The following is a 25,083-nucleotide window of genomic DNA, read 5'->3' on the forward strand; positions in this document are numbered from 1 at the left end:
TGGAGTGGGACCCCCAGGTGGGATCCCCGGATGAGAACAGCTGGTGTGTGGGAGCCCTGTACCATGGGGTGGGATCCCCGGGTGCGTGGAAACCCCCATGCTATGGATGGGACCCCCGGGTGGCATTCCTTGGAGTGTGGGACCCCCGTGCTGTGGGGCAGGACCGCCGGGTGGGATCCCCAGGTGGGTGAGACCACCATGCTGTGGAGTGGGACCCTGTGCTGTAGCGTGGGGTCCCCGGGTGGGATCCACGGGTGTGTGGGACCCCCGGCTGGGACCCCCGTGCTGTGGAGTGGGACCCGCAAGTGGGTGGGACCCCCGTGGTGTGGGGTGAGATCCCCAGGTGGGACCCACAGGTGGGTGGAACCCCCATGCTGTGGATGGGACGCCCGGATGGGATTCCTTGGAGCGTGGGACCCCTGTGCTGTGGGGCAGGACCCCCCATTGGGGTCCCCAGGTGGGTGGGACCCCCAAGCTGTGCCGTGGGGTCCCCGGGTGGGATCCACGGGTGTGTGGAACCCCCATTCTGTGGAGTGGGATCCCTGGGTGGGATCCCCAGGTGGGTGAGACTTCCGTGGTGTAGGGTGGGATCCCTAGGTGGGTGGAACTCCCATGCTATGGATGGGACCCCTGGGTGGGATTCCTTGGAGCGTGGGACCCCCGTGCTGTGGGGCAGGACCCCCGGGTGGGATCCCCAGGTGGGTGGGACCCCCATGCTGTGCAGTGGGACCCTGTGCTGTGGCGTGGGATTCCCCGGGTGTGTGGGACCCCTGGCTGGGATCCCTGGGAGGGTGGGACCCCCATGCTCTGGAGTGGGATCCCTGGGTGGGTGAGACCTCTGTGGTGCGGCTGGGATCCCCGGGTGGGATTCCTTGGAGCGTGGGACCCCCCGTGCTGTAGAGTGGGACCCCCGGGTGGGTGGCACCCCCGTGCTGAGGGCTGAGACCCCCGTCTGGGACCCCCATCCCTGGGGCTGGGCTGACCCTGCGTGGGTGGGACCCGGCGGCGGCTGGGGTGGGGGCCGTGGGGGCCGTGCCGGGCCGCAGCCCCCCGCCTCCCCGGGCTGCGGCGGAGCTGCGTGCGCCGCCCCGCGCCGCGCCGAGCCGGGCGGAGCCGCGCCGAGCCCCGCCGAACCGGGCCGGGCGCGCTGCGGCGGTGCGGGCGGGCGGACCCCCACCCCCCCTCCCCGGCCCCCCCCGGGGCTCCGGCGGCGAGGCGGGGGCCGCCGCCGCCCCGGCCATGCCCCCCGGAGCCTGAGGCCCGCGGCCGCGGGGCGCCCGCAGCATGCGGAGGATCCGGCGGCTGGTGCATCTGGTGCTGTTCTGCCCCATCTCCAAGGGCCTGCAGGTACCGGGGGGGGGCTGCACCGGGCCGTGGCGGGGGGATGCACCGGGCCGTGGGATGATGCGCCGGGCCGGGGCCGGGGGGAGCTCGGTGATGCCCGGCTCCGCACGCCGGCGCCGGCCGTGCACAAAGGGATGCTCCACCGCGGTTCCCCCGCCGGCCGGTGCGAGGGGCTGAGAGGCCGGGAACCGGCACCGGGGGGACCTGGACCGGTACCGGGAGAACCTGGACCGGCACCGGGAGCCGCAGGCGGTTGCACAACCCGCGCTCTGTGGTGCTGGGGCGGCCGCACCGGCCATGGAGCACCAGGGCAGCCCATCCGTCATCGGGGAATGGAGAAGCCGGTGCAGCGGTGCAGGGCAGGGATGACTCCTTCCCTCTCTTTCTTTATTTTCCCTTTTTTTTTATCCGCTCTTCCCATCCCTGAGCTGCTGGGGGCCGGGGGGTTGGGGACTCGTCTCAGCGCTCCGTGGACCCGGCGGTGATGGGGCTGGGGATGCCGGCCTGGGGGTCTTCTCTGCAGCCATGGGATGAGAAACCCTGGCTCTGGCGAAGGTCCTGGAGCAGAGAGGTGATCCCGCTGGAGGGGAGAAGGGGGGACACGGGAGGGGGTGTGTGGTGGGCAGAGGATGCGGGCAGGAGGTGGGCACAGGGCTGGGGCTCACTGGGTGCGAGAAGGGCTGCACAGCCAAGGGGAGTGTTTAGAGGGGGGGCTCTATGGGTCCCCAGGACAGCCGAGAGCCAGGTGGATGCTGCGGTTCTTCTTCCAGGGGAGACGGGCCTTTGGCTGCTGAGCCGCCCCCACAGACGCTCTTCTTCCAAGACAAAAGGCCTGAGGAGCGGCTGCGTGGGGCCGCGGCGGTGGGCAGGGGCTGGGGGCTGGGGCTGGCAGCGAGGGAGAAGCTGGGTGCGGAGTGAGGGGGGGTGGGAGCTGGGGGTAGCCCTTGTGCTGTGGTCACCTGCGCAGATATCCCATGGGAAGGGCGGGTGACAGCCACACCAAGCCACCCCTGGGAGAACAGCTCGCCCCGGCACTGTCCCCATCACTGAGACCCACCGTGAAACAACCCCCGTGTCCCCCGGGCGCTGCAGGGGAGCCGCAGGGATGGAGCAGGATTTTGTGATGCTGCGTCCATTTTGCCTTTGAAGTCAGCTCGGGCCCAAAGTGACTTCCAGGTCCCTCAGAGTCACCCTAAAAGTAAACACAGCAACTCACACAAGCGAAGGTAACAGCCTTTGGTGCAGGAGATGGGCAGGGAAGCCCCCTGTGCCTGGAGACTCATGTCCTGGCAGAAACCATAGCACCGGCTACGATCCAAAATATTACCACAGCCCCGTGGAACCTCTCATTGCAATGCATCCCCCACCGCCGTGTTTCTTTCCACCATTTAGAGGGACAGTGAAACCAAGGCTCCCTATGCCGCAGTCCTGACCCCCCTTTCCACCCCGGGACCATGACAGATTCTCGGTCTGAATAAGCAAAAAGGGACGTTTTGGCTATTCCGGAGCTTTGCCACCCCAGGACGTGTCTCTAGTGGGAAGTCCGTGGAAAGGGCCCCTTTGCTGAGGGCAGGGTCCTGGGGAGTTTTCGGGGGGCTGGGGCGCTGGGGAGGGTCTCGCGGGTCGCAGTGGTGTACGTCTGACTTCAGGGACCTGAGCTGGTTTTCAGCTCACAGGAGCAGCCACCCGGCCTTTGTCTTTGCCACGTCCTCGCCATGGTCGGCTTCTCTTTAGCAGGCGTTAATTAGCGGTGCCATTGCTCAACAGGCAAAGGGGGCATCGTGGCCCGCTTCACACTTCGGCATTTCCAATTAACATGGAAAATGTCACGATCTCAAGGCAGACCTGCCTGTTTCACCCTCGCTTGCCGTTTCTCCTGAAGCCCGTTCACCGGCGCTGGGGTGAGCTGAGCCGGTGCGACGGCAGGGCAGGAGGCTCCACCGGCGCCGGTTATTGCCGCGGGGCAGAGCCCTGACAGCGCTTGGCAAGGAGCCAGGGAGGAGGCATTTCGGAAATGGAAGTGGTTTTGGGCTACAAGGCCCAAGCAAGGATCCCTGGCAGGTTGTAACATGGCCGCATCCGCTCGGATCCAGGCCTATCCCAGCAGCAGGTCGCGGTCTCGCTGGCTGATGCGGTGCAAGGAGAGAGGGGGGTTTGGAGGTGGCCACTGGCCAAGGGCTCTCTTTGGCCTAGCGTGGAGCAGGAATTATCTATAGAAAGCACAGGGAATGGGGTGTTTGACACAAGGATTAATTCCCTGCCCTTAGGAATCGCCGGGGATCTGCACAGTGTTATACGGGTCAGGTAAACAGCCGACATGGCGGGGAGGCCAGATGGCAGCAGCGCTGCTGTCGCTGTCACGGGGGCAGAGGGGAAGAAACGAAGCCAGGAAAAGAAAATCACGCTGCATCTCTCAGCCGGCGAGACGTTTGCACTGAGTCTTATCCGTGCGCTTCCAGCTTTGTTACTTGCCCGCTCCCAGGCGGGAGCCGGCGGCGGTGGCCTCCCTGTGCCCTGCCTGTGGGGCTTTGCGAGGGGGGGTCTGGTGAGAAGGGTCTCAGTGGGGGGGAGCGGAGCCTCTCGCAGCCCTGATGGTGAACGCTGGGGTTGCAGAGGGCAGCGGGCTCTGCCCTCGCCATGGCAGGAGAGCAGGCGTACGGAGCCGCGGTCCCCGGGTGTGGGGATGCACGGCGTCCAGCTCCTTGCAGCCCAGAGCCGTAATCTCCCTGCTTTTAGGGAATTTTAAGTGACCTACTTGCAGCAGGAGTTGCATAATAGTGAATATATATATATGTAAAAAAGGCCGAAGGTTTCCCCGATGCTCGGTTTGGTTTGGATAGAAGTCGTTGTCCTTGTGCAGGACGACAGAGCCCTGGCAGAGCCCTGGCCTTCACCCACGTTTTCTTTTCCTTCCAGAGTCGCCTCCCGGGCATCAAGGTGAAATACCTGCTGGTGGTGTGGCTGGGCATCTTCGTGGGCAGCTGGGTGGCGTACATGCATTACTCCTCCTACTCCGAGCTCTGCCGCGGTCACGTCTGCCGGATGATAATCGTGAGTGGTGGCCGGCAGCCCCCGCGGCACTCCCGGTTCGGGGTGCTGGGGTGACTGGAGCTGCGGAAGCCCCATTTCCAGCCCCCCCTCCCCCCAAGCCCTGTGGGGTGCTTTGCAGCCGGGCAGGCAGCACCGGGGTGGCATCCCGCTCTCCTGGCAGCTGCTTCCCCGGCACCGTCCCCGGCGTCACGCGGAGCTCGGAGCGGGAGAGGTGACCTTATCCTGCCAGGACGACGGCGAAACCATTTAATGGGATGTTGGAGGGAAGCGGGCCAGGGCAGACGTGGGCAGATTAGTGTCTGTGGAGATGAAGTTGCAATGTCAGCGCAGGATCTGCGGGCAGGGAGAGCATCGCGCCAGTCCCCCCCCCTCCCCGAGCAACGCAGAGCCGGAGAAAAAAGGGGGGCAGCCAGTCCGCGGGTACCTCCCTGTAACCGCTGGCGTGCCCTAGAGAAAGCAGCATCCTGCACAAAGAGCAGAGCCCTCGCAGGAGCTTGGCTTGGCGTGTTTTGCCCCCGCCTGGGGGTTGCAGTGGGGTGCAGGCGGCTCCCCACAGCATCCGCAGGGCTGGCAGCCCCCCGGGGACAGCTGTGCCTGCCCCGCGGCAGGGGAGCCGGTCACCCCCCCCAGCCCAGGGGAGGAGGGGGATGCCAGGCTCTGGCTGGAAACGCCTCGTTCATCAATCCTTCAGCAGAGGAGGGAGGCAGGAATTGCCATAACAACAGCGACGATCGTTTAATTTGATTTTCTGCATGACTCTGACCACAGGGTCTTGAGCGCTAATTCCTCTTCTGAGCTCGGGGTTGAAGGCGCCGTGTCCCCCGTGAGCAGGTCCAAGGGGTAATTCCCATCCGTGTCGGGGCAGGATGAGGGGAAAAGAGGGAAAAGATGGAGTAAATTTCTGCAGCTCCTGTTTCCAGCCCTGAGGCTGTTGTGCCCTTGCTGTGAAGCTGCAGAGCTGCCGCCTCTCCCGCCCGGAGATGCCTCCAGCTCCCAGCCGAGCCTCCGGGCTTGCAGATCCGAGCCACCGTCTGTCCCTGTCCCCGCCACCCCCTGGACTGGGATTTCACAGCAGGGGCTGCTGCTCTGCTGGGCAGCCTGAGCCCGTCCATCCTCATCCTCGCCCGGCTCCACGTGCCCTCTGCTCCAGCCCTGGCAGCTCCCCGAACCCCTGGGCTCGCAGCAGGAGCACCCGGGAGCAAACCCCCTGCGGTCCCTCCAGCAGCGCGGGGGGGTCCCTGCTAGCCCAGCCCCAGCTTGCCCGGGGCACCGAGCCCCCTCAAAGGCCCTGCCTGCAGACGGGGGGCTCTGCCCAAGGCTGCTGCCCGTTTGGCCAGGGCTCAGCCCCGGGTGCACCTACGCACTCCTCTCCCCACGTCTCCCCCGTTAAAGTCCCTGCTCTGGGGCCAGTAGAAATATTTGGGTCTCGGAGCAGAGATTTTGGGATGGGATTTCTTTCGAAGACACAGAGTGGGGAGTTTGGAGGGGGCTGGACTCTGAGCAACTGGTAGTACCTCTTCCCGATGAAAGTCCGAGGACAAGGTGCTCCCCTCCCTCCCAGACACCCTGAACTCGCCAAAATGGCTACCAAGATGCAATCATCGTCTGAAGCCACCTGCACGCCCTGCGGCGTGGCCAGGGTCCCCCGTGGCTGGCGGCACCTCGGAGGCTGCAGAACCTGGGGCCAAAGTGATGGTGGTGACCCCGAGCAGCCCCTCTGTGCTTGAGAACCTCGAAATCCCAGGAAAGAAAGAAATTGTTGGCAATTGGAAATACCGTTCTTGCCTCTGAACAGCCCGCGTGGCTTTAAAATCAGACATGCCTCTTCTAAGGGGTGTTTTTCTCCTGTATAAGAGACTCTCATGAACACAGAGGGTTCACTGGGGACACGATGGCATTGATGGTGCTGTCAGGTACACGCGGTAAATTAAAGAAAACCAGAGTGCGGGCCCCAGCGCTGCTGCAGGAAGGTGGGGGGTGCTGAGTTTGGGGATGGCAGGTGACGGGCACAGGGCTGGCGGCAGCACGGCGGGGCCGGCGGGGCTCGCACCCCCCCAGCTCGTGTGCTCGGGGTGCCCCAGATACGAGCTGTGGGGCTGAGCCTGGATCCGTCAGACTTCTTCGGGCAAACAGGGAGCTGCCCCCGCTGAGCTCCTCTCTCTGCCTTCTCCTCCCCAGTGTGACCAGTACAAGAAAGGAATCATTTCTGGCTCCACGTGCAAAGACCTGTGTGAGGAGCGCAGCCTCCTCTTCCAGCACTGCCTCTCCTCCTCTCCCACCCAGCAGGTAGGGCTCTGCCCGCCGGGGAAACCACCGCACGGCAGGGATGGGTACAAGCGTCGAGGCAGGGAAATGTCCTCCTCCACCCACCCGCACGTCTGCCCGTCACCCCATCCCTGTACCCATCCCAGACTGAACCCAACCCCAGTTCTCTGCACTTGCTGTTGTTTTCTTCCCGGCCCCGCCGTGTCCCCTCTCCTTTGCCGTAGGTTTACAGTGGGCTCTGGAGGGAGAGGGAGGTGATCATCAAATGCGGCATCGAAGAAGCCTTGAAGGCAGACAGCCACCCAGACTCTGTGCCCAGGAGGGACGTGGTCCTCTTTGACAAACCCACACGAGGGACGTCAATGGATGAGTTCAAAGAAATGCTCCTCAACTTCCTGAAGGTCAGTGTGGAGGGTCCCGCTGGGATCTTGCAGGTCCGAGATGCCACTTACGAGTCAGAAAGACTAATTGTGTCTCCCTTCCCCTTAAACGAGAGCTCCTCTGGCCCACACTCCCCCATCAGCTGCTGGGTGCCGGGCAGGGCGCCTTGCCCCTGCTGCAGAGCAAGAACTGGGATAGCCGGGAGAAACCTCCGTTCTCAAAAAGGAACTCCTATTTGCAAGCTGTTGGTAGCAGCCACTCCGGAGGCCACGGCGCCGCGGCTGCGGGTGGTGTCTGTGCTGGGCAGAGCTTATTCACAAGCCCCCGGGCAGCGCCGACACCTCCCACCAGCCCAGGTTGCTCCAAGCCCCGTCCAACCTGGCCTTGAACCCCTCCAGGGATGGGGCAGCCACAGCTTCTCTGGGCACCCTGGGCCAGGGGCTCACCACCCTCACAGCAAACAATTTCTTACTAATATTGAATCTAAATCTCCCCTCTTCCAATTTGAAGCCATTACCCCTCGTCCTATCACTACATGCCCTTGTAAAAAGTCCCTCCCCAGCTTTCCTGGAGCCCCTTGAGGGACTGGAAGGGGCTCTAAGGTCTCCCCAGAGCCTTCTCTTCTCCAGGTTGAGCCCCCCCAACTCTCTCAGCCTGTCCTCACAGCAGAGGGGCTCCAGTCCCCGCAGCATCATCCTTCCAACCACACACATTGGTACGGCACCAGATTTCCTCGAGCACGGTGGCTGTTTCCTCCTCTCCCCAGCTCAGTTCTGTGATACGAAGCCCAAACACAGAGAGCTGCAAGGGTCTGATGCCGCTTCTTGTTCTGTTCGCAGTCCAACCTGGGAGATCAGCCTTCTCTTGCAGCCTTGGTGGGCCGGATCATCGCCATGGCAGATGTGAACCGGGATGGAAAAGTGTCTTTAGCAGAGGCCAAATCCATCTGGGCGCTACTTCAGCTCAATGAGTTTCTTCTCATGCTCTCCTTGCACGAGAAAGAGCACACCTCCAAACTGCTGGGGCACTGCGGGGACCTCTACGTCACCGAGAAGATCCCCCACACCTCCCTCTACGGAGTGGATGTCCCCCCCTTCCTCCAGTCGCTGCTGCCTTCTGTCGTCCACCAAATCATCCACCAGTGGTTTGCACCAGCCTGGCCCCGGCGGGCAAAGATCGCCATCGGCCTTCTGGAGTTCGTGGAGGAGATATTCCACGGCACCTACGGGAACTTCTACATCTGCGAGACTGGCTTTAAGAACGTGGGCTACAACGACAAATACGACTTCAAAATGGTCAACCTGAGGAAGGTGGCGACGGAGATGACAATCAGAGGTTTCCTCAAGGGCCGTCACTGTGAGCAGAATGTGGACTGCACCTACGGGAAGGACTGTACGGCGCCGTGCGACAAACTCCTCAAGCAGTGCAAAAGCGACATGGTGCAGCCCAACCTGGCGAAGGTCTGCGGGTTGCTGCAGGACTACCTGCTGTACGGGGCGCCGCTGGAGCTGAAGGAGGAGCTGCAGAAACAGCTCCGCACCTGCATGACCCTCAGCGGCCTGGCCAGCCAGGTGGAAGTGCACCACTCCCTCGTGCTCAACAACCTCAAGACCTTGCTCTGGAAGAAGATTTCAAACACCAAATATTCCTAACGGGGTCAGGGCCGGCGGGGGAAGCACAGCCCCGGAGTTCAGAATCTGCAGTCTTGGAGTAAAGCCCAAGGGTTTGAAGGCCTGTTTCTGCCATCTTCTCCCCACCCGCTTCCCCCCAGGAAAAACACACCCTGCGCAGGGAGTTGAGCGTAGCTGCAGCCCCTTCTCCTTCATGGAAACCCAAGCATCATGACTTCCACCGCCCAGCAGGACCATCGACACAGTTGGCGAGAGCATGCTGCGGAGCTGGGACAGCGGGAGCCGGGCTGAGCAGGCGCAGGGGGATGGAGATGACACGGAAAAGCCATAAGGAAGCGGAGCCCAGCTGGACGCATCTCCCTGTTTCTTGATTAACAGGAAAGCAGCGCAGAGAGATGGGAATGAATCATTCATGCTGTACTTGTCACGTCTTCTTTTGATGAACGTCTCTGATGTAAATAAATAGCTTTTACGTGAATCACACCAGTACATCAATAGTGAAACAGCAGCTTTTAAAGTACCAGCTTGCTTATGATCTAAAAAGGAGAAAAAAGGTAGATTTCTCTATTCAAAAGTCTCTCCTTAAGTGTCTGAGTCATCCGCAGCAGATCCAGCTGCCACTTAGGCAGCAGATAAGCTGTCCTTTCCGCAGCGGAGAATCCCGGCAATCCTTTCGTTCCCTTTTTTTAAGTGCCTGACCCCAGACAGCGATGCCGTGGCTCACGCGAGGCTCCCGCCCGGCTCGAATTGGCAGCGGGAGCCGTTCCCCATCACGTGGCGGCTTTGGAAGCACCTAAAGCCAAGGATAGTTTAAAGGAAAAGGGCTAAACATGAACAATTCCCGTCGGTTAACACATGTGCTCCGTGTGTTCTGCCCCACAGCAGGGATAACCCAACTTCTTGGTTTAATTCCCCTAAAACTAAGCTGGGCTCGCACCGCAGAGGTTGAAGAGTAATACCAGAATAATCCAGTGCTGCTCTCGTTATTAAAATGAATTTCCAGGCAAGCTTTCAGCAGGTTTCAGGACATTTGTTTGGCTGTGTAAATACTCCCAGGTCTCTTAACTAGTCTGTTTCCTTTAAACACACAATTATAGCAACCTTTTTAAAACGGTGGGTAGAGAGGAAGAGTTTATGTAAACTACCCTGAGCTTGCTCTGTTCCCAGCACAACCATATTCCTGCTGCCGGACCGTATACCAGGGCTCTTGCCAAGAATTGCTCAGCGGAGCGTGTATCTCCAGTACGATCACCCAGAAAAAATGACATCTGGCAGCATATCCAGCCCGTGCGGGCCATCGGTGGTGGTGTGGCTGCAAATTTATGAGCCCTTTGGAGCAGGGATATCAGTATTTCCTCCTATTAGTTCTACAGGCTCATCATCACCCCTCACTGTTATTTAGGGAGGAAATGTTTCAGTGTCACCGCTGCTCTAAACCCAGCACGGAGCCAGCGCAGCCCCCTTCCCGCCGAGGCGTGGGCTTCCCGGCAGAATTCACCGGTGGGAAGGTTGAGCGTTTCTGCGTTTGAAGGGTGGCAAGTTGCTCAGCCCCTCGCAGTCGCCCTCCATTCGGTCCCAACACCGCCGGGCCGGCCGAGGCCCCGCACTGGTCTGTACTGGTGTGTACTGGTGCAGGTTCACCTGCACGGGAGCAGTCGGGAGGGCAAAGGCAAGGCCTGGAATGGGGTAAGGAGCCCCCACGCAGCCATCCCGGCGCCTCCGCTCTTGTCCTGCATTCCCATGGCAACCAGCTCCACCGACAAATTAATTTTTCTTCTGCCATGAGAAAAAGGAACCCAACAACGGTGCCAAATCCTCTCCTCAGCTTCTCAGGAAAGCCATTTTTCACCCTCCCTTCTCTGGTTGTAATTTACTAGTAAATTTTGCCCAGATAAGCATCATTCCCGCCACACTTAATCCCCACCGCTCCCTTCCCCCAAAGCAGTATGAGATAAAGCAGGGGGCCAGCACCTAGAAAAGAGGAAAAATCACCACGTTCCTTGCTTATCCACAGAAATATCGGAATCTCTTTATGCATTTACGGTGCAGTTCAAGGAGAGACAGCCCCTGTACTTTAAAGAACTTGCCAAAACAGCTTCATTCAAATAAAGACACTTCTGACGAGACCTGTCGCTTTACTTATTGATCCGCACACCCCGGTAGCGGCAGCGGCCACTCCCAGGCATCACTTATGAGTCACTCACCCCAAGAGCAGAGTTTTCTTCACCACTAATAAAAAGCACAAGCGCTTTCAGACACATGCTTACGGTTTACAAGCTACTCTACAATTTGGGAGAAAAATGACTACAGGGAAAGGTATTTTACACTCATGCCTTCTCCAGATTTCCCACATTAGCTGGAAAAAAGAGGAAAAGCCAGAACACAGAGACTGACAGCCCGATCTCAGCAGATGCTGCTGCTTCAGCAGCAGAATTGTGCTACAAGGGGAGGGAGGTAAGCAGCAGGACTCCTACCCTTCATTGTTTCCACTAAAAAACCATCCCAGTTCTCATAGCCACAAGTAAAAGTCTTAAATCCTAGAACGGTTACAAATTAGTATTACTTGGGGCGTTACAGCTACACAAGCATAATCATTTCAGCCTTATTTTTGGTAGCATCTTTATTTAGTTGTTTTGGTTTTTTTTTTTAATAAAAAAGATAAATCCTTAACCACGTAGAGAAAACATGGATTGCAACAGCAGTGCCTTAGGTTATGGCTGTGAGAAGAGACGTGTGAGCCGAGCTGGCTGGGAGAAGGGCAGGACTAGAGCTCTCCCGGCCACTCAATAGGAGCACAGCGAAAGCAGAACAACGCTCGGAGCAGAACAGCTGTAATTTTTTGGGGGGGTTTTTTTTTGTTGTTGTTGTTGGTTTTTTTTGGTTTTTTTTTCCCCGAACTGACATTTGAATGCCCAGGTTGCAGCAAACATTCAGAAGCACAAGCCACCTCGCATGGACTCTGGGCTGCGGGTGTGCTTGAACCCCCGCGTGAGAACAGATGAAGTTTTAGGAATCTCCGAACGCAGACACCGCCAACCATTTCTTTCGCTGCAGCCAGGTTTGCTAGAAATTCCGAAACTCACGGCGTGATCTGCAAGTAAGAAAAGGCCCAGAATATTAAGCAACAACTTCAAATAAATACAGCCAGCAGAAGTTAGCAAGAAATGTTAATCCTAAGCAGCTAATTAATCCATACCATCAGACTCCTGCTGCTCACGCTCTGGGCTAAGGCAGCGCAGCTGGCCGGGACAGAGAATTGCTTTTTATTTCAGAGGCAACATTTTCAGCTGATTGATGAATTATATCAGGTTTGTCTTGGGACTGTCCAAAGATTTTTCATATCCCAGAGGAAAAAAGAAAAAGCTTCCTAAAATGAAACCAAGTTTTAGGGGAAGTTATACCTGGGTTCGGTTACGATGATTAACGGGGAAACTTCCGAAAGCCATTTACTTCAGTCCAGAATCACAGAACACCTAAACTCGCGCTGGCTGCATTCACTGCAGCCAGTGGAAGCCCAGTGTCTGCAAACCTGTGTGATCAGGACCTAAGGCAGTGACAGAAGGCAGATGGCACTCAGAAATTAAGACTAATGTAGGAGAGGTTCTTTGCCACTAGATCAGAATGGTTTTGAAAAAAATCTTCTGGCTAGGCAGAGCGCGCTCTGGCAAGTGGAGTGAAGGGATAATTTAGCAGCCCGATAGCTGGAGCCTGCTCTCGGTTACTCTTTCAATTCTTAGGCTCCCTAAAAATCAAAGGCGAGTTTGCCAATCTCAGTGCAGAGGCAAGCTATTAATAGTGACGAGAAAGAAAAGCTGGGCTTATTCCTGCATTTAAAGCCAAGATATAAACCAGTTCTAAAGGGTGAAGGGCTAACTTAATGTGCAGAAAGATTTTTTTAATTTCTCTCAAAACCACTTTAATACAAAATATTCATCCTTCCCACAGCTGAGAGACAGGTAATTCTTTCAGTAAAGCAATATTCATAGCCTGGGACTGCCGCTCGGTCTTGGGAAGACGATTAACAGCAAATGCTATTAGGAAAATTTTAATAGCTGTCCTATGGCTCATACAGTCAAGTTCTAAAGAGAGCATCATTAGGCACTCACTACCCCTACAGGACCCTTGATGTGAGTAAAATCTGATGAAAAAAACCCTCAAGTATGTATTTCAGGGTTAAAAGAAGTCAGGGAATTTAAATGGGAGAGTCACATCTTAAGGCATGCCTCTTTGCATAACCATATCCCCAACAACCTTATTAGCATTCTTTTTCCAAAGCCACTGCTGGTAGGCAGTGACTTTTCCCAATTAAATGGCTCATTTTGCAGCCAGCAGCTACCCGTTTGGTTAATGGCACCTTTGGCCCTCATAATGCCCATTTAATGAGGACATTTTCCACCATTTAGCACTGCCAGATTTTGTCAAGCTATTAGTCACTGCAAAGCCTCTCGAGTTTCACAATAGCATCTATGTGCAGCCAGAGCTTCCCTCGCCGCTTGTTTTAACACCAGCTCAGCAGAGGCTCACGTGCACCACGTCACCCAAGAAAGGACAGTGACACACAGCTATCTGGATATATGGATACCTGCGCGCCCCGGCGGCTCACTGCCTCGGAGGTCGAGTTCCTCCGCCACCATGCTGGCGCAGAAACACAGCAGAAACCAACTAAAAATGTCACATTGTGCTCAATTATATTTTGTCTGCTGGGTTACCAGCCAGAACACGATGCTCAGGGAAGCTAAATCTTGCCTTGGGAAAAAAGGCAAAGCATTCCGCTGCCGCACTTACTGAAAGTTAGTTTAGAAGGCCTTTAAAAGACTTCAGGTTTTAGCAATAATTTTTTGCTTGGATTACTGAAGAGGAAGGGAAATAAAAAAGTTAATCAGAAGAGCGTTCAAGATTGCTCACGAAAACTACTGCATTAGTAAAACAGAGGAAGCTGAAAACACTCCACCTAAAGTAGAGGTTTGCCAGACAAAAAAAAGATAAAAAAAATATTGAATTTTAAGTTCTTTATGCAAGTATGCACTAGTAGCATTTAAATATTTTTTATTTGCCCATGTCGCACGAGAAGTCAGGAGGGACACGATCGTACCAACCCAAGGGCTCCTACGCAGACAGTGACTGCTTTGAGGTTTAGTATGTTTCCAAGAAATGACTAATACCCACCTTCAACATTTGAAGCAAGTTTTCCAGAGCTCAGTCCCATTCTCAACAGTAACTGTAAGAAGGAAAAAGATCTTCAGTTTCATTACTTTGGGGGACGAGGTGGTTTGTTTGGTTGTTTTTCTCCCCGTTCTCCCCCGTCACCATGATTATAAAGCTGCATTTCAGAAGACTGATGATTGCACCTTCTGGTCAAACTTCTTTGGCACCCTTAGAAGTATGTTGTTGGCCAAGTTTTTTTATTATTGCTGGGAACAGGGTGCAATTTTCTCCACATGCTAAATCCACACCCAGCTATTTTTATATATATATAAAAATAGAATTTAAGAATAGAGCTGTCACTTCTATTTTTCCTTGCAAAAAGAAAAAAAAAAAGGAAGGTCCTTCCCCTGATGCAGTTAAAATTGGCCTAATTTTAACTGCTTTTCAAAGGAAATTTGCTCCATCTTCCACCAAGTCTCTGGAGAGAGGTGTGCATGGAAACTGTCAAGCTACTCGTCTCTGAACAGTCACAAGTTTCAGGCCCAGGAAGCCCCTCCATCTCTGACCCCTAGTGATATTAACATGTCAGGAAAGCAAATCTCCAAGGACTCAGAACTATTAGAATAAAGAAACCTGGAGTTTGCCATTCCTCCATAACAATAAAAGATACGATATGCAAGAAACCTGAGTTAGCTTTTAACAAAACATGTTAATAAAACATAGAAGTTTAACTTCTAAAACGTACAACATGACAGCAAAAAAGTCAGTTGTATCTCTTATCTGTCACATAAACAAGGTGTTCATTAAGACAATGGCTGTCACAGTGAAGGACAGGGCTACCTTCTGTACCCTGTCCCTCCACAGCTGTCCATCCTTCACAATTTAAGATTAACATTAAAGGAAAAAAAAAACAAAACAAAACAGGAAAAACAAGAAATAATTGTCAGGTTGCTCATCATTCCTGGGTGCCCACAGGTTCCAGAGCACTAGCAAAGACACAGCCTTTTCCTCTCTGCCACCTAATGACACAAACATGGCACTACAGCCACATCTGCAACACGAGCTGGGGCACGGAGCTAATTAACAGCAGAGATTCCCTATTCCACGGGGGAACTTACATCCACTGCTGCTCCTCAGGTCTTTGAGAAGACCTCTGCCACGTCACATGGCTTTCTCTGAAAAAGAAGTGGAACATATACAGCATTTATTTTACATATTTAGACACGCTTCAAAACCTGGTTATATGGTTACTGTTTCACAGACAACAGGAATCTGAAAGGGCCGGTAAGAGAGGGACGCTAAAGAAATAAATGCATAGTGCAGGCACATTTTTACTTTCAGAGAGGAAAAGGGTCGGGGCTGCCAGCATCCATCTTCCAGGACGTGGTCCCAGTGATGTCGCCAACGTGCCACGTGGCTTTAGACAGATCACTCCAACTCATCCTTCTGTAATACAAGTCTACGCACCAACTGGACCCTACCGCTTTTAAGGCTAAATAATCATAAAGCCACGCACCGCCGTCCTCCTGCAAATCCACTCCAGGTCAAGCATTCCACCTTTCTGTTTTATTTCATAGAAATCCCGCATTTAATGCAATTAAAAAACAAAACAAAACAAAACCGGGAAGGCCTCGTTTCTCAAGAGCTTCCTGTTAACCAGACTATTTATAAATAATGTCAGGCTATCAATCACTCTGAGTGCTCACGGGCGTCAGAACAAACGAGCGTAGAACACAGCCTGTCTCTCTCTGCCACCTAATGACACAAAGATGCCACAGCAGCCACCTTTGCAACGCCTGTGGCAGGTTGAAAAAAAAAACCACCCAGAAAGACGAAGAAAAGTGACAGTTACACGTATGTGTAAGAACAGGATTATATCACCTAGTCAGAAAGTAGTATTAAAGGTATTTGGTGCAAGTGTAGATACTAAATGTAACAGACCGCTTAAGATAACAAGATGCCTGAAACTCCCTCGCACAGCCGTAGCGTTAGGCACCGCTTACCCTGGATTTTTAAAGATGCACAATCTTTTTCACTTCACCCCTTTTCTTCCGCCAGGCTGAAAAAAGAAAGGCAGAAGAATTCAGTTAATCACAAGCATTTAGCTGATTCCTAATCCTAGTATATTCCTACACTTCAGTTTATAATACACCCGATCTACGCTACTACAGCACTGCCTGAAGCAAACCGAGCACCGGACGGGGCCCTGGGGCCCGCTCCGGACCCCACCCGTACCTCCATCACACCCTCCCCGCGCCGCACGGGGGGCTCTGCCGGTCCGCAGCCACCTCCTCACTGCATCCTTCCCGTGTTCAGCGACGGGGGAGACGAGGAGCAGCGAAACCCGCCGCCGCCATCAAGGCCCGCCCTGAAAGAGCTTCGCTGCAACATGGCGCGGGAAAGGGAGGCCGGGGCGAGCGGCCGGCGGTCGGGGCGGCACGGGCCCTGCCCAGAATGGCTCTCCTCGACCGGCACCGAGAGGACCGGAGGCGCTCGCTTCCCCCCCTCACCCCGGGACGGAGCGAGCCGCCCGCTGCCGCCCCTCATCCCGCCGAGCGACGCGACGAAAAGACAGCGCGGCTCCCGCCTTCCGCTTATAAAGGGCGGGCGGGCGGGCGGGCGGAAGCGGCGCGGGAACACTCTGCGCAGCGCCTTCGCTGCCGCGGGCTCCCCCTGCTGGCTGGGAGGGCGCAGAGCAGGGAGCGGCCGGGACACGGAACCAGGACAAGGACGGGGACGGGGGGGGACCGGGACCCCCCGCCCCAAGCCCTCCCGCAGAGACACAAAGCGCGTTAGGGGCTGCGTTTCCCTTTCCTCAGACGCATCCTGCAGCCCCCCACTCCCCATGGCGGTGGCAGAGGTTGGACGCCGGGACAAAATGGGGACCCTCCAATGCTGCGATGCAGCGGCTTGCCTTGTGTCCCCCCACCCGCCCCCGGTCTGCAATGCCCTGAGGGTCCCCAGGCTGAGAACATCCTTCATCCCCCCCTCCCGGGACCATAAACATTGCCCAGAGACTCCCCTGTACCTTCCATTTCACAAGGGAAGAAAGAAAAAGGATCACAGGGACCTTTATTTGTCATACCAAGAAGCGTGAAGATACAAGTGGTTTCAAGTGAGATCACAAGCTCAGGGACAAGAAGGCCACAGGAGCAAGCCACCTCCTTGCAAGAGGGACAAACAAGGACAGCAGCTGGCTCTGCCCTGGCTCCGTCTCCCCTCGCATTGCTCCGCATAATTTTATTTTGAGCTGGAGACAGTTGTGACCGCCATGGGACCTCTGCGCAGCGGCAGAGTTGCCGGGTCCTTTCCACAACCAGCCCAGTTGGGTTGGTGCAGGATCAATGCCCACGGGAGTGGAGCAGGACGCCCATCACCAGGCGTCTGGGCACGGCCGAGCCTGTCCCTAGGGCTCTAATTGCCCTCCACGTTGCTCCGCAGCTCGTCAAAGACCTCACTCTGCCTCCTCTTGTCCTTGGCGCGGATGATGGCCATCCTGAAGAGCTTGCAGTAGAGCTCCATGGCGGTGGGGCTGTCGTCGTTCCCGGGGACAGGATAAGTGATCAAACAGGGGTTGCAGTTTGTGTCCACCACACCCACCGTTGGGATGTTCATCTTGGCAGCATCCCGGATGGCCACATGGGGCTCAAAGACGTTGTTGAGGCTGCTGAGGAAGATGATGAGGTCGGGCAGGCGGACGCCGGACCCAAACTGGATGTGTGCGTTGGTGAGCAGGCCGCCCTGCCAGTATCGGGTGTGGGCGTACTCCCCGCACTCCCGCGCCGTGCTCTCAACCAGGTGGCAGAACTGGCGCCTGCGGCTGATGAAGAGGATGATGCCCTTGCGGTAGGCGACGTGGGCGGTGAAGTTGAGAGCCAGCTGGAGATGCTGCATCGTCTGATCCAAGTCTATGATGTCCTGGTCCAGGCGGCAGCCGAAGATGTAAGGCTCCATGAACCTGCAGGGACAGAGGGAGGGCGACACAAGGGGACGCAGGACGGGGTGCTACAGGCATCCAGCAGCCACGTTTCTGAACATGGTGTGGCTCCACAGAAACCTTCTCACACCCCTGCTCCCATCTGGTACCACAGGAGCTCTCTGCAGAGTCTGTCCCAGCCCGGCTCAAGGGGTGCAGGTCCCACACCCCGCTCAGGGCCCACACTGAGTGGGGTCCCTGCACTTCTGCAGGGCAGTAACTGTGACCAGGAGGGGATGTGGGTCTGCAGGGGCAGTTCCAGCCCCAGGCTGACCCAGTGCAGCCCCCAAAGGCTCACAGGGTCCGGGGAAACACTCCCGATGTCAACAAGCGACGGATCACAAAACGGGGTCACTCACCTATGCCGACATCCCTTTTTGTGCCCCAGGTGCACCCGAGCATCGAAGAGATCTTTCAGGGAGAAGAGCTCCTTCACGTTGAAGAAGTCGGGGTGGCCGAGAGGCTCGGAGAGCAGCTTGTCATCCGCCGCTGAGAGATGGGGAAAAAAATAACAAATAAATCCATCACCGGTTCCTCTCGTGTTTGCAGGGGATGAGCCAGGACTGGAGAAAGGCCCTGCCGAGTACAGCAAGGGTCTGGCGACAGCGGCAAGGTCACTGCTCGTCGCCTGCCCCCGGTGCCGGGGGTCCGGCTCGGGGAACCCCCCCTTTCCCCGCGGGAAGGTGCCGGTGGGCGGCAGCACTCACCGCGGGGCCGGGCGGCCGGGGCCGGTGCCGGTGCGCTGCTGTAGAGCCGCGGGGCTGCTGCGGGGAGAGAAACACGGGGCTCGCACGGACGGGCCGGGCCGGGCCGGGCTCGGTGGGGACGGGCCGGGCTCGATGACCCGCTCACCTGCCCGCAGGAGCCGCGGCACCGCCATGCTCCCCGCCCGGCCGAGCAGGAGCAGGAGGAGGAGGAGGAGGAGGAGGAGGAGGAGGAGGAGGAGGAGGAGGAGGAAGGTCAGGCGGCGCCTTCCGCTTCCTGCATCGGGGGGGCCGGGCCCGCTTCGATCGCTGCCCGCCCTCCGCGTCCCGTCGCCGGGCAACGCGTAGTCCCGTCCCCGCCGCCATGTCCCGCCCGGCGGCCGCGGGCAGCCCCGCTCCCCGCACCAGCGACTGGTACCGCACCAGCCCCGGGCTGCCCGGCCGTTTCCAGCAGCCAGCCTGCTTCCGCGGCTACGGGTGAGACCGGCCACCGGCCACCGGGCCCGGGCGAGCGCGGCCCCCGCCCCGCCGAGCCCCCCGGCAGCCCCGCTCCCCTCTGTGCTCTCCTCCCGCAGGAAGCCGGAGCCGCACCCCCGGTACCGGACCACCAACCAGACCTACGGCAGCAGAGCCCCCACGGTGCACGAGGTGCCGGTAGGTGGTGGGGGTGCGGGGTGACGGAGGCACCCCCTGGCTTCGGCCGGGGGTTCGGTAGACGCGTCTCCGAGTTTTGGCCTCTGCGACGCAGAATCATGGAATGGCCTGGGTTGGATGGGACCTTCCAAAGGCCACCCAGTCCCATCCACCCCCTGCCCTGGGCAGGGACACCTCCCACCAGCCCAGGTTGCTCCAAGCCCCGTCCAACCTGGCCTTGAACCCCTCCAGGGATGGGGCAGCCACAGCTTCTCTGGGCACCCTGGGCCAGGGGCTCACCACCCTCACAGCAAAAAAGTTCTTCCCCATCTCTCATCTCAATCTCCCCTCTTTCAGTGTAAAACCCTTCCCCCTCACTCCCTCCCTGCTCCAGAGTCCCTCCCCAGCTTTCCTGGAGCCCCTTGAGGCACCGTAAGGGGCTGGAAGGTCTCCCCGGAGCCTTCTCTTCTCCAGGCTGAACCCTCCCAGCTCTCTCAGCCTGTCCCCACAGCAGAGGGGCTCCAGCCCTCCCAGCATCTCCGGGGCCTCCTCTGGTCCCACTCCAACAGCTCCGTGTCCTTCTGCTGTTGGTGCCCCAGAGCTGGAGGCAGCGCTGCAGGGGGGTCTCCCCTGAGCGGAGCAGAGGGGCAGAATCCCCCCCTCACCCTGCTGCCCACGCTGCTGGGGATGAGCCCAGGCTGCGGGGGGTTTCTGGGCTGCCAGTGCACGTTGACGGCTCATGTCCAGCTTCTCCTCCACCAGCACCCCAAGTCTGTCTTGGCAGGGCTGCTCTAAATCCCTTCATCCCCCTGGCAATGAACTTCCCGAAGCACGTGAAGATGAAGTGCCCTCATCACTGCATGCAAGCTTCTGCACGTGGCAGGTGCTATTGATGTTGACATTTAAAACATCTTCCCCCCCTTTTCTCACAGACTTCGTTCCATGTCACCTCGCACGCGTTTTCAAACACTCTGGCACAGTACGGCATGTACAGAGATAACGGGCTGAACACCTCCCTGGAGAAGAGTCACGTCACCGGTCCAGACAACTTCATCACCGCCTATGACCACCTCAACTTCCACCCCAGCTACAACCCAAGCGGCCCGTCGCACTGTTAGATCTGCACCAGTAACGATGACAACATGAAGCCAGTTTACTGCTGGCTGCCTGGATAAAAAAAAAAAATACAAAAAACCCCAAAAGCAAGCAAACAGCAGCACTGACCTTATCCAAAATCTGTTGCTAAGCCCCACCTGACAGCGTGACAGGAGGCACTGTGATGCTACACTGTAGTGGCTAAACGAGGTTAAGGGTATTTCATCGAGAATATCAATAATGTTGCTTTTCAAAATGCCTTTTGAGCATACGGGAACGCTGTGGCTGCGAAAGCAAACCTGGGCAGCACACCTTCCCCTGCCACACTGCTCCACGAGGGCTTTGGGAATAACATCCAGCTCAGTATTTTGGGATATTGCTCACCCAATATTGACTCTGTGAAGATTTGCAAGGAAAGGGCAATTAGTACCGGCTGATCACTGCCTTCTGTGGCATTAGCGTTGTGTCTGCTGCAAGGTATCTGCAGTACTTAAACGATAGTGAAAATCTGCGTTGTTATCACTGAGGAGAGCAAAACTGCCTAGACCATCAGGAAAATAATTCATAGGGCACAATAACCAGCAGCAGATGAACACGTGCTTCACGCTATTAACCATCTAAGTCAGGATTTAATGAGAATTTTTCTCTTGAACACAGGAAAAGAAAATTTTCAGCTTGGTAATGCAAGACTAGCTCTTACAACATGATTAAGAGCTACAAAATCAGTGAGTTAAAGGTAGCAGCGCATTTCCAAGAATAACCCTGAACCCAAACTGTTTTATGTATTATTATTTTTTTTTAACAGGACTCCTACTTAGTTAATGTCACAAATTTAGCTTTGGGGGAAAGGAGTTTAAATCTGTGTTATCAAAACCGAGTTCACTAATTTCTTGGGAAAAACACATACAGCCACTTTGGTACTAGATGAAAATAACTAATTTACAGGGCGAATGTTATGAGGAATACTATCTTAATTTAGAAAGATTTCATGTGATTAAAGGTCAGTAAAGAGCTCATACAAACCATTTTACTTAATTTATAGGCAGCATATGCTTAGAAATACTGGAACAATATACATTACATATATATATATTCCTTTAAGCTTTTCTCTGTCACTAACAATCCTTTAAACTCTTGGCTCATGTACCACATATCATTAAAAGTTAAGATTTTAAAACTATTCTGTACTATTTAATGAATAACCAAACTGCACGTTTTCCAGAGGTATTCATTAAGCCTTTGGATTTCTTATAGAAAGCACGTTCATCTTTCTCACCTCTCAAAACAACAATGTTTCAAGAAATTATTCAAATAAAGACAACTAAGCAAAAAGAAAATGTTTTCTTAACTTTTATTGCAACAACTGTAGTTACGCAGCCAGTGAAACTGCATCATTTAGACAGTAATGGCCCTAAAAGGAAAACCTTAGCACATTTTGCTTAAAAACTAGTCTTGAAGAGAAACCAGTCTGCCTGTTTAGGGATGAGAAATGCTCCTACCTTACAGGAACAACAAACTGATAGTATACATTAAAAATGAGTGTACTACTGTTTCAGCTGTTTGCTAAAAAAATGAATAAATTAAAAAAAAATAAGTGTAATACTATGTCCAAGTACCACTGCAAATGGTATTCTTCATGTTAGAAATATTCCCTCTTTGCGTCCCTTTTATATAGTCTTATAAACTGACAGGAAGCATGACAATGACATATGTAAACATATTTGCAAGGTAGAACTATTCCGTTTATTTAATAATGTCACTAAGCAAAAATCTGACGTCCGAAACTGGGCAGGCCTGTACTTGGGCTTTTTTTAAACACTCAGACCCCAGCGAAGCTACATGTGCCTGGATCCAGCAGCAAGATTTCACTGGCACCCACCAAACAAGCCCAGTTCTCGCTGCAAAGCACTTGGTTATCTCAAACAGAACAGTCGGCGAAATTTGCCTTTGCTGTGGTGTGAAGACACACCAATACATCGGAACAAGTAAATATACTAAGCAGAAGTGGGACTGAAAAGTTAACTTTTTAAATATTTAATGCATGAAAACAAATAAGCAACCCTCTATCATTCACTGCTATTCTTCTGTTAGACTCTAGACAGTACCTTGAGCTTCTCATAACTTCCCTTTCTTCTCCTGAAAGGAAAAATAACATAAAGCGCTGAATTAATACAAACAGTTCTGACAATTTAACATATATTTTTATCCACAGACTTTTCTGCAGGTGGAATAATTTAGGGATAAGACTGCCTCTTCTAAATATAAATTTAGTGGGTTTTGTCACATATTTTCCACCTGTTTTCATTCTTCATCTAAAACCACCCACCCCTTTTTTTCCTTGCCTTAATTTCTTCTCTTTTTTGTTTTATTCTTAAACTGAAACCAGTGCCTTTGAACAGTCTTGCATGCAGTATACCTCACGTCACCCTCATATAGACTGTATCGTGAGATATGGTGGAGCAAGGTTATCCAATTCGCTTCCCCTGAGGTTTGCTGAGAAGGGAGCAACACGCGAGCTTCAGCTGCAGCCAGCCCCAAGAGACGTGACTCTACACATTGATTTGCTCAAGGTGACACTTCCCATACTTAGGCCAAAGACATATTTTCCTTGTGTTTTCTTTCCTACATTTCCCTATTTTGTTAGGCTTAAGAAATAGTGACCTGTTTGTTTGGATGCAGAGACCCAATACACTTTTTTAAAGAAATACCTGTACAAATTCAATATATCATCCTCAAGATGATGCATTTTACCATAAAGAATCTACCAGAAAGTCTCTTTCTACTCTATATTTTGAAAGCAAGATTTTCACATTTGCAGATAAAATTATGTGAGGCTGTACTATCAAACCAAGACAAACTGCAGTTCTTCAAGGTCTGAAAAATTAAAAAGCATATACATTAACAAAAGAAATGGCGGCAGAGATGGTGTGCTCCTTCCTTGCATAAAAAGCAGCTACACGTCAAAACACGTGTTCCTAAAATAGCAGCAAATAACTCTTTATAAAAAATTAAAGTAGTCCTTGTGGTCCCCTGAGGATCCTTGAAGATTGCCCTTCCTGAAGCACAGAAAAACAGTCACTGTGGTAAAAATAAAACAGTATACCTATTTTCAAAGTCCTGAGCGAGCACAGATTTGCCTGAGAACTCTGGTCTCGCAATCAGGATGCTGTAACTTACTGGTAGCCATAATGGAATATACTGAGTAGTTTTGTTTACCATCCAAATTAGCAAGTTTTGTGCTCTGACTAAAAAAAAAAATAATCTTTGTGCAAAAAAAAAAAAAAAGTAACTTCTTTACATGCTTGAGTAGACTGGAGTTCATGGTTCCATGCACGTATCTACTGCAGTAGATAAAGGATCAAATTAATGCCTCCGGAGGACTGAATTAATGGAAAAAGGAGCTTGTTCTGGGCATTCACCAGAGCTACGGCTGGAGCACTGAAAAGGGCCAGGAGGGGCATATAGCCTGTGCCTGCTCTATGGTTGGCTGCCTGTTATGATCAGTATCAAAAAATGAGAAAATATCCGTAATAAATATCAGGGGAAAAAATGCTTTTAGTACTGCATCTATAAAGATTCAACCTCAGGAGGCTTGTAATGCAATCCCAAACTTGGTACCACACGCATGGGACTCTTGCTCATGAATTTGTTCTCATTCAATATAATCTTTCTACTCCTCAGCTGTTCAGCCTTTAATCTGTAATGTATAAAAGTGATTCCTTATTGCTCCAAGACAGCAGGCTTGTCTTTTTCCAATGAGTGATGAGAGCTGTACCCAGAATGACGATATGGCCAGCAGTGCCATGGACTCTTCTTATGGCTGCGGCGCCAATGCCCAAGATGTTCGTTGACCCACATCCCCTGTGGGTGCTTGCTCCTCCTTGGCAAGTCAGCAATTCCCATGAGAGAAACTCTGGAAAAAAATCACTTGCTGAGACCAAATACGACTGTGAGGACTTGGAGGTGGAATAGCCATAGCATATTGGTCCAGAAACACCAAGGGTGACAGCACCGTGTGAATATCAAACCAGCAGAATTCCTTCCCTCCCTCCCACCTTGAAGACTAGCTGAATCTCCTTGCCTTTTAGAAGAGCCACAGTGCTGGGTGTCACAACATCCCCCGTGAGCAAGAAAGCACGTTCATCCCATCTCTGCACCATCAAGGGCTCCTAGACTCACTAACACCAGCCTTCCATACCAGGGCAGAAAGGATGATGAGTTAATCCTGGAGGCTGCAGAAGGCCATTTAGAGATACACTGAGTGCTCTCCAACTGAATCACACATCTCACCTGCTAAACTCTGCCTCAAAAACATGGAACCCCTTTTGCTAGCCCTAGTGCTACCAACAGAGAGGGCTGAGCACAAGGGAAAACACCACTTCCTGACCACAAACACCAGGAAAGAAAACTGCTGTTAAGGTTCTACTAAAATGGCAAGCCCCATTCGCACTTCCCACAATACCCACAACTTTTTTTGCCCATGCACTTTGTAGATTCTCCTTCTTCATTTTTTTGTTATTAAGAATGACATTCCCCTAAACAGCCGCATCTTTAAAGATCTGGATTCTGTTTCACAGTCACAAGGAAGTCACACGCTATTGTCACACAGGAGATTACAGTCTCAGGACAGTGGGTGGCTAAAGACAACAAAAGGCAAGAAGCAAAAGCAGCTGGTGAACCGAGATCCTGTTCCCTGGTTCGGGTAATGCAAACGCTGTGACTGTCTTCAAGGGAGACATCCTTCGCTCACAAATGTTACCGGCACAAGCTAATTACATCTTCCGACTACAGACAGGAAGGAAAAAGAATAACACAAAGATACTACTCGCTAAAGACGATGACACAAACCATAGGAGGA

At 54.0% G+C, this 25,083-nt stretch overlaps 3 protein-coding genes, 1 long non-coding RNA gene and 2 other non-coding genes across 7 annotated transcripts; 2 read left to right on the top strand and 4 right to left on the bottom strand.

Annotated features, from left to right (window-relative positions):
• Positions 1-1,188: 1,188 nt before the first annotated feature.
• DIPK1B (divergent protein kinase domain 1B) lies at positions 1,189-10,798 on the top strand. The gene is made up of 5 exons (XM_063353141.1): positions 1,189-1,347; positions 4,261-4,395; positions 6,574-6,681; positions 6,885-7,061; positions 7,881-10,798. Exons 1-5 carry the CDS (start codon positions 1,285-1,287, stop codon positions 8,691-8,693), a joined length of 1,296 nt encoding a protein of 431 aa, XP_063209211.1. The 5' UTR covers positions 1,189-1,284; the 3' UTR covers positions 8,694-10,798.
• A 718-nt stretch (positions 10,799-11,516) lies between these two features.
• LOC134523777 (uncharacterized) lies at positions 11,517-16,419 on the bottom strand. 2 transcript variants are annotated; one of them, XR_010073403.1, is made up of 5 exons: positions 16,328-16,419; positions 15,821-15,876; positions 14,936-14,992; positions 13,839-13,890; positions 11,517-11,763 (listed from the first exon to the last, which is right to left on the bottom strand). It is a non-coding gene; the product is annotated as an uncharacterized LOC134523777 (long non-coding RNA). The 2 variants fall into 2 exon arrangements; XR_010073404.1 differs by having other exon boundaries at positions 16,053-16,413.
• LOC134523955 (small nucleolar RNA SNORA17) lies at positions 14,757-14,890 on the bottom strand. The gene has a single exon (XR_010073448.1). It is a non-coding gene; the product is annotated as a small nucleolar RNA SNORA17 (small nucleolar RNA).
• On the bottom strand, positions 15,491-15,623 carry LOC134523954 (small nucleolar RNA SNORA17). Its single transcript, XR_010073447.1, has one exon. It is a non-coding gene; the product is annotated as a small nucleolar RNA SNORA17 (small nucleolar RNA).
• Positions 16,420-16,872: 453 nt separating the features above from the next.
• On the bottom strand, positions 16,873-18,738 carry MRPS2 (mitochondrial ribosomal protein S2). The gene is made up of 4 exons (XM_063352962.1): positions 18,646-18,738; positions 18,501-18,557; positions 18,153-18,282; positions 16,873-17,775 (listed from the first exon to the last, which is right to left on the bottom strand). The coding sequence occupies exons 1-4, from the start codon at positions 18,671-18,673 to the stop codon at positions 17,232-17,234; spliced, it is 759 nt and encodes a 252-aa protein (XP_063209032.1). The 5' UTR covers positions 18,674-18,738; the 3' UTR covers positions 16,873-17,231.
• A 24-nt stretch (positions 18,739-18,762) lies between these two features.
• PIERCE1 (piercer of microtubule wall 1) lies at positions 18,763-24,961 on the top strand. The gene is made up of 3 exons (XM_063352963.1): positions 18,763-18,974; positions 19,073-19,151; positions 20,063-24,961. The coding sequence occupies exons 1-3, from the start codon at positions 18,862-18,864 to the stop codon at positions 20,246-20,248; spliced, it is 378 nt and encodes a 125-aa protein (XP_063209033.1). The 5' UTR covers positions 18,763-18,861; the 3' UTR covers positions 20,249-24,961.
• Positions 24,962-25,083: the final 122 nt, after the last annotated feature.

Source organism: Chroicocephalus ridibundus, chromosome 15 (genome assembly GCF_963924245.1).
Source record: "Chroicocephalus ridibundus chromosome 15, bChrRid1.1, whole genome shotgun sequence".
Classification (NCBI taxonomy): domain Eukaryota; kingdom Metazoa; phylum Chordata; class Aves; order Charadriiformes; family Laridae; genus Chroicocephalus; species Chroicocephalus ridibundus.

Excerpts from the sequence above, each read along its gene's own strand:
- PIERCE1 (XM_063352963.1), top strand. The coding sequence starts at position 18,862 with ATGTCCCGCCCGGCGGCCGCGGGCAGCCCCGCTCCCCGCACCAGCGAC. Across the intron at positions 18,975-19,072 it reads GCCTGCTTCCGCGGCTACGG|GAAGCCGGAGCCGCACCCCC; the intron begins GTGAGACCGGCC and ends CTCCTCCCGCAG. Across the intron at positions 19,152-20,062 it reads CCACGGTGCACGAGGTGCCG|ACTTCGTTCCATGTCACCTC; the intron begins GTAGGTGGTGGG and ends CTTTTCTCACAG.
- MRPS2 (XM_063352962.1), bottom strand. The coding sequence starts at position 18,673 with ATGGCGGTGCCGCGGCTCCTGCGGGCAG. Across the intron at positions 18,558-18,645 it reads GCCGCGGCTCCTGCGGGCAG|CAGCCCCGCGGCTCTACAGC; the intron begins GTGAGCGGGTCA and ends CTCTCCCCGCAG. Across the intron at positions 18,283-18,500 it reads CCCGGCCGCCCGGCCCCGCG|CGGCGGATGACAAGCTGCTC; the intron begins GTGAGTGCTGCC and ends CCCATCTCTCAG.
- DIPK1B (XM_063353141.1), top strand. The coding sequence starts at position 1,285 with ATGCGGAGGATCCGGCGGCTGGTGCATCTGGTGCTGTTCTGCCCCATC. Across the intron at positions 1,348-4,260 it reads CCATCTCCAAGGGCCTGCAG|AGTCGCCTCCCGGGCATCAA; the intron begins GTACCGGGGGGG and ends TTTTCCTTCCAG. Across the intron at positions 4,396-6,573 it reads ACGTCTGCCGGATGATAATC|TGTGACCAGTACAAGAAAGG; the intron begins GTGAGTGGTGGC and ends TCTCCTCCCCAG.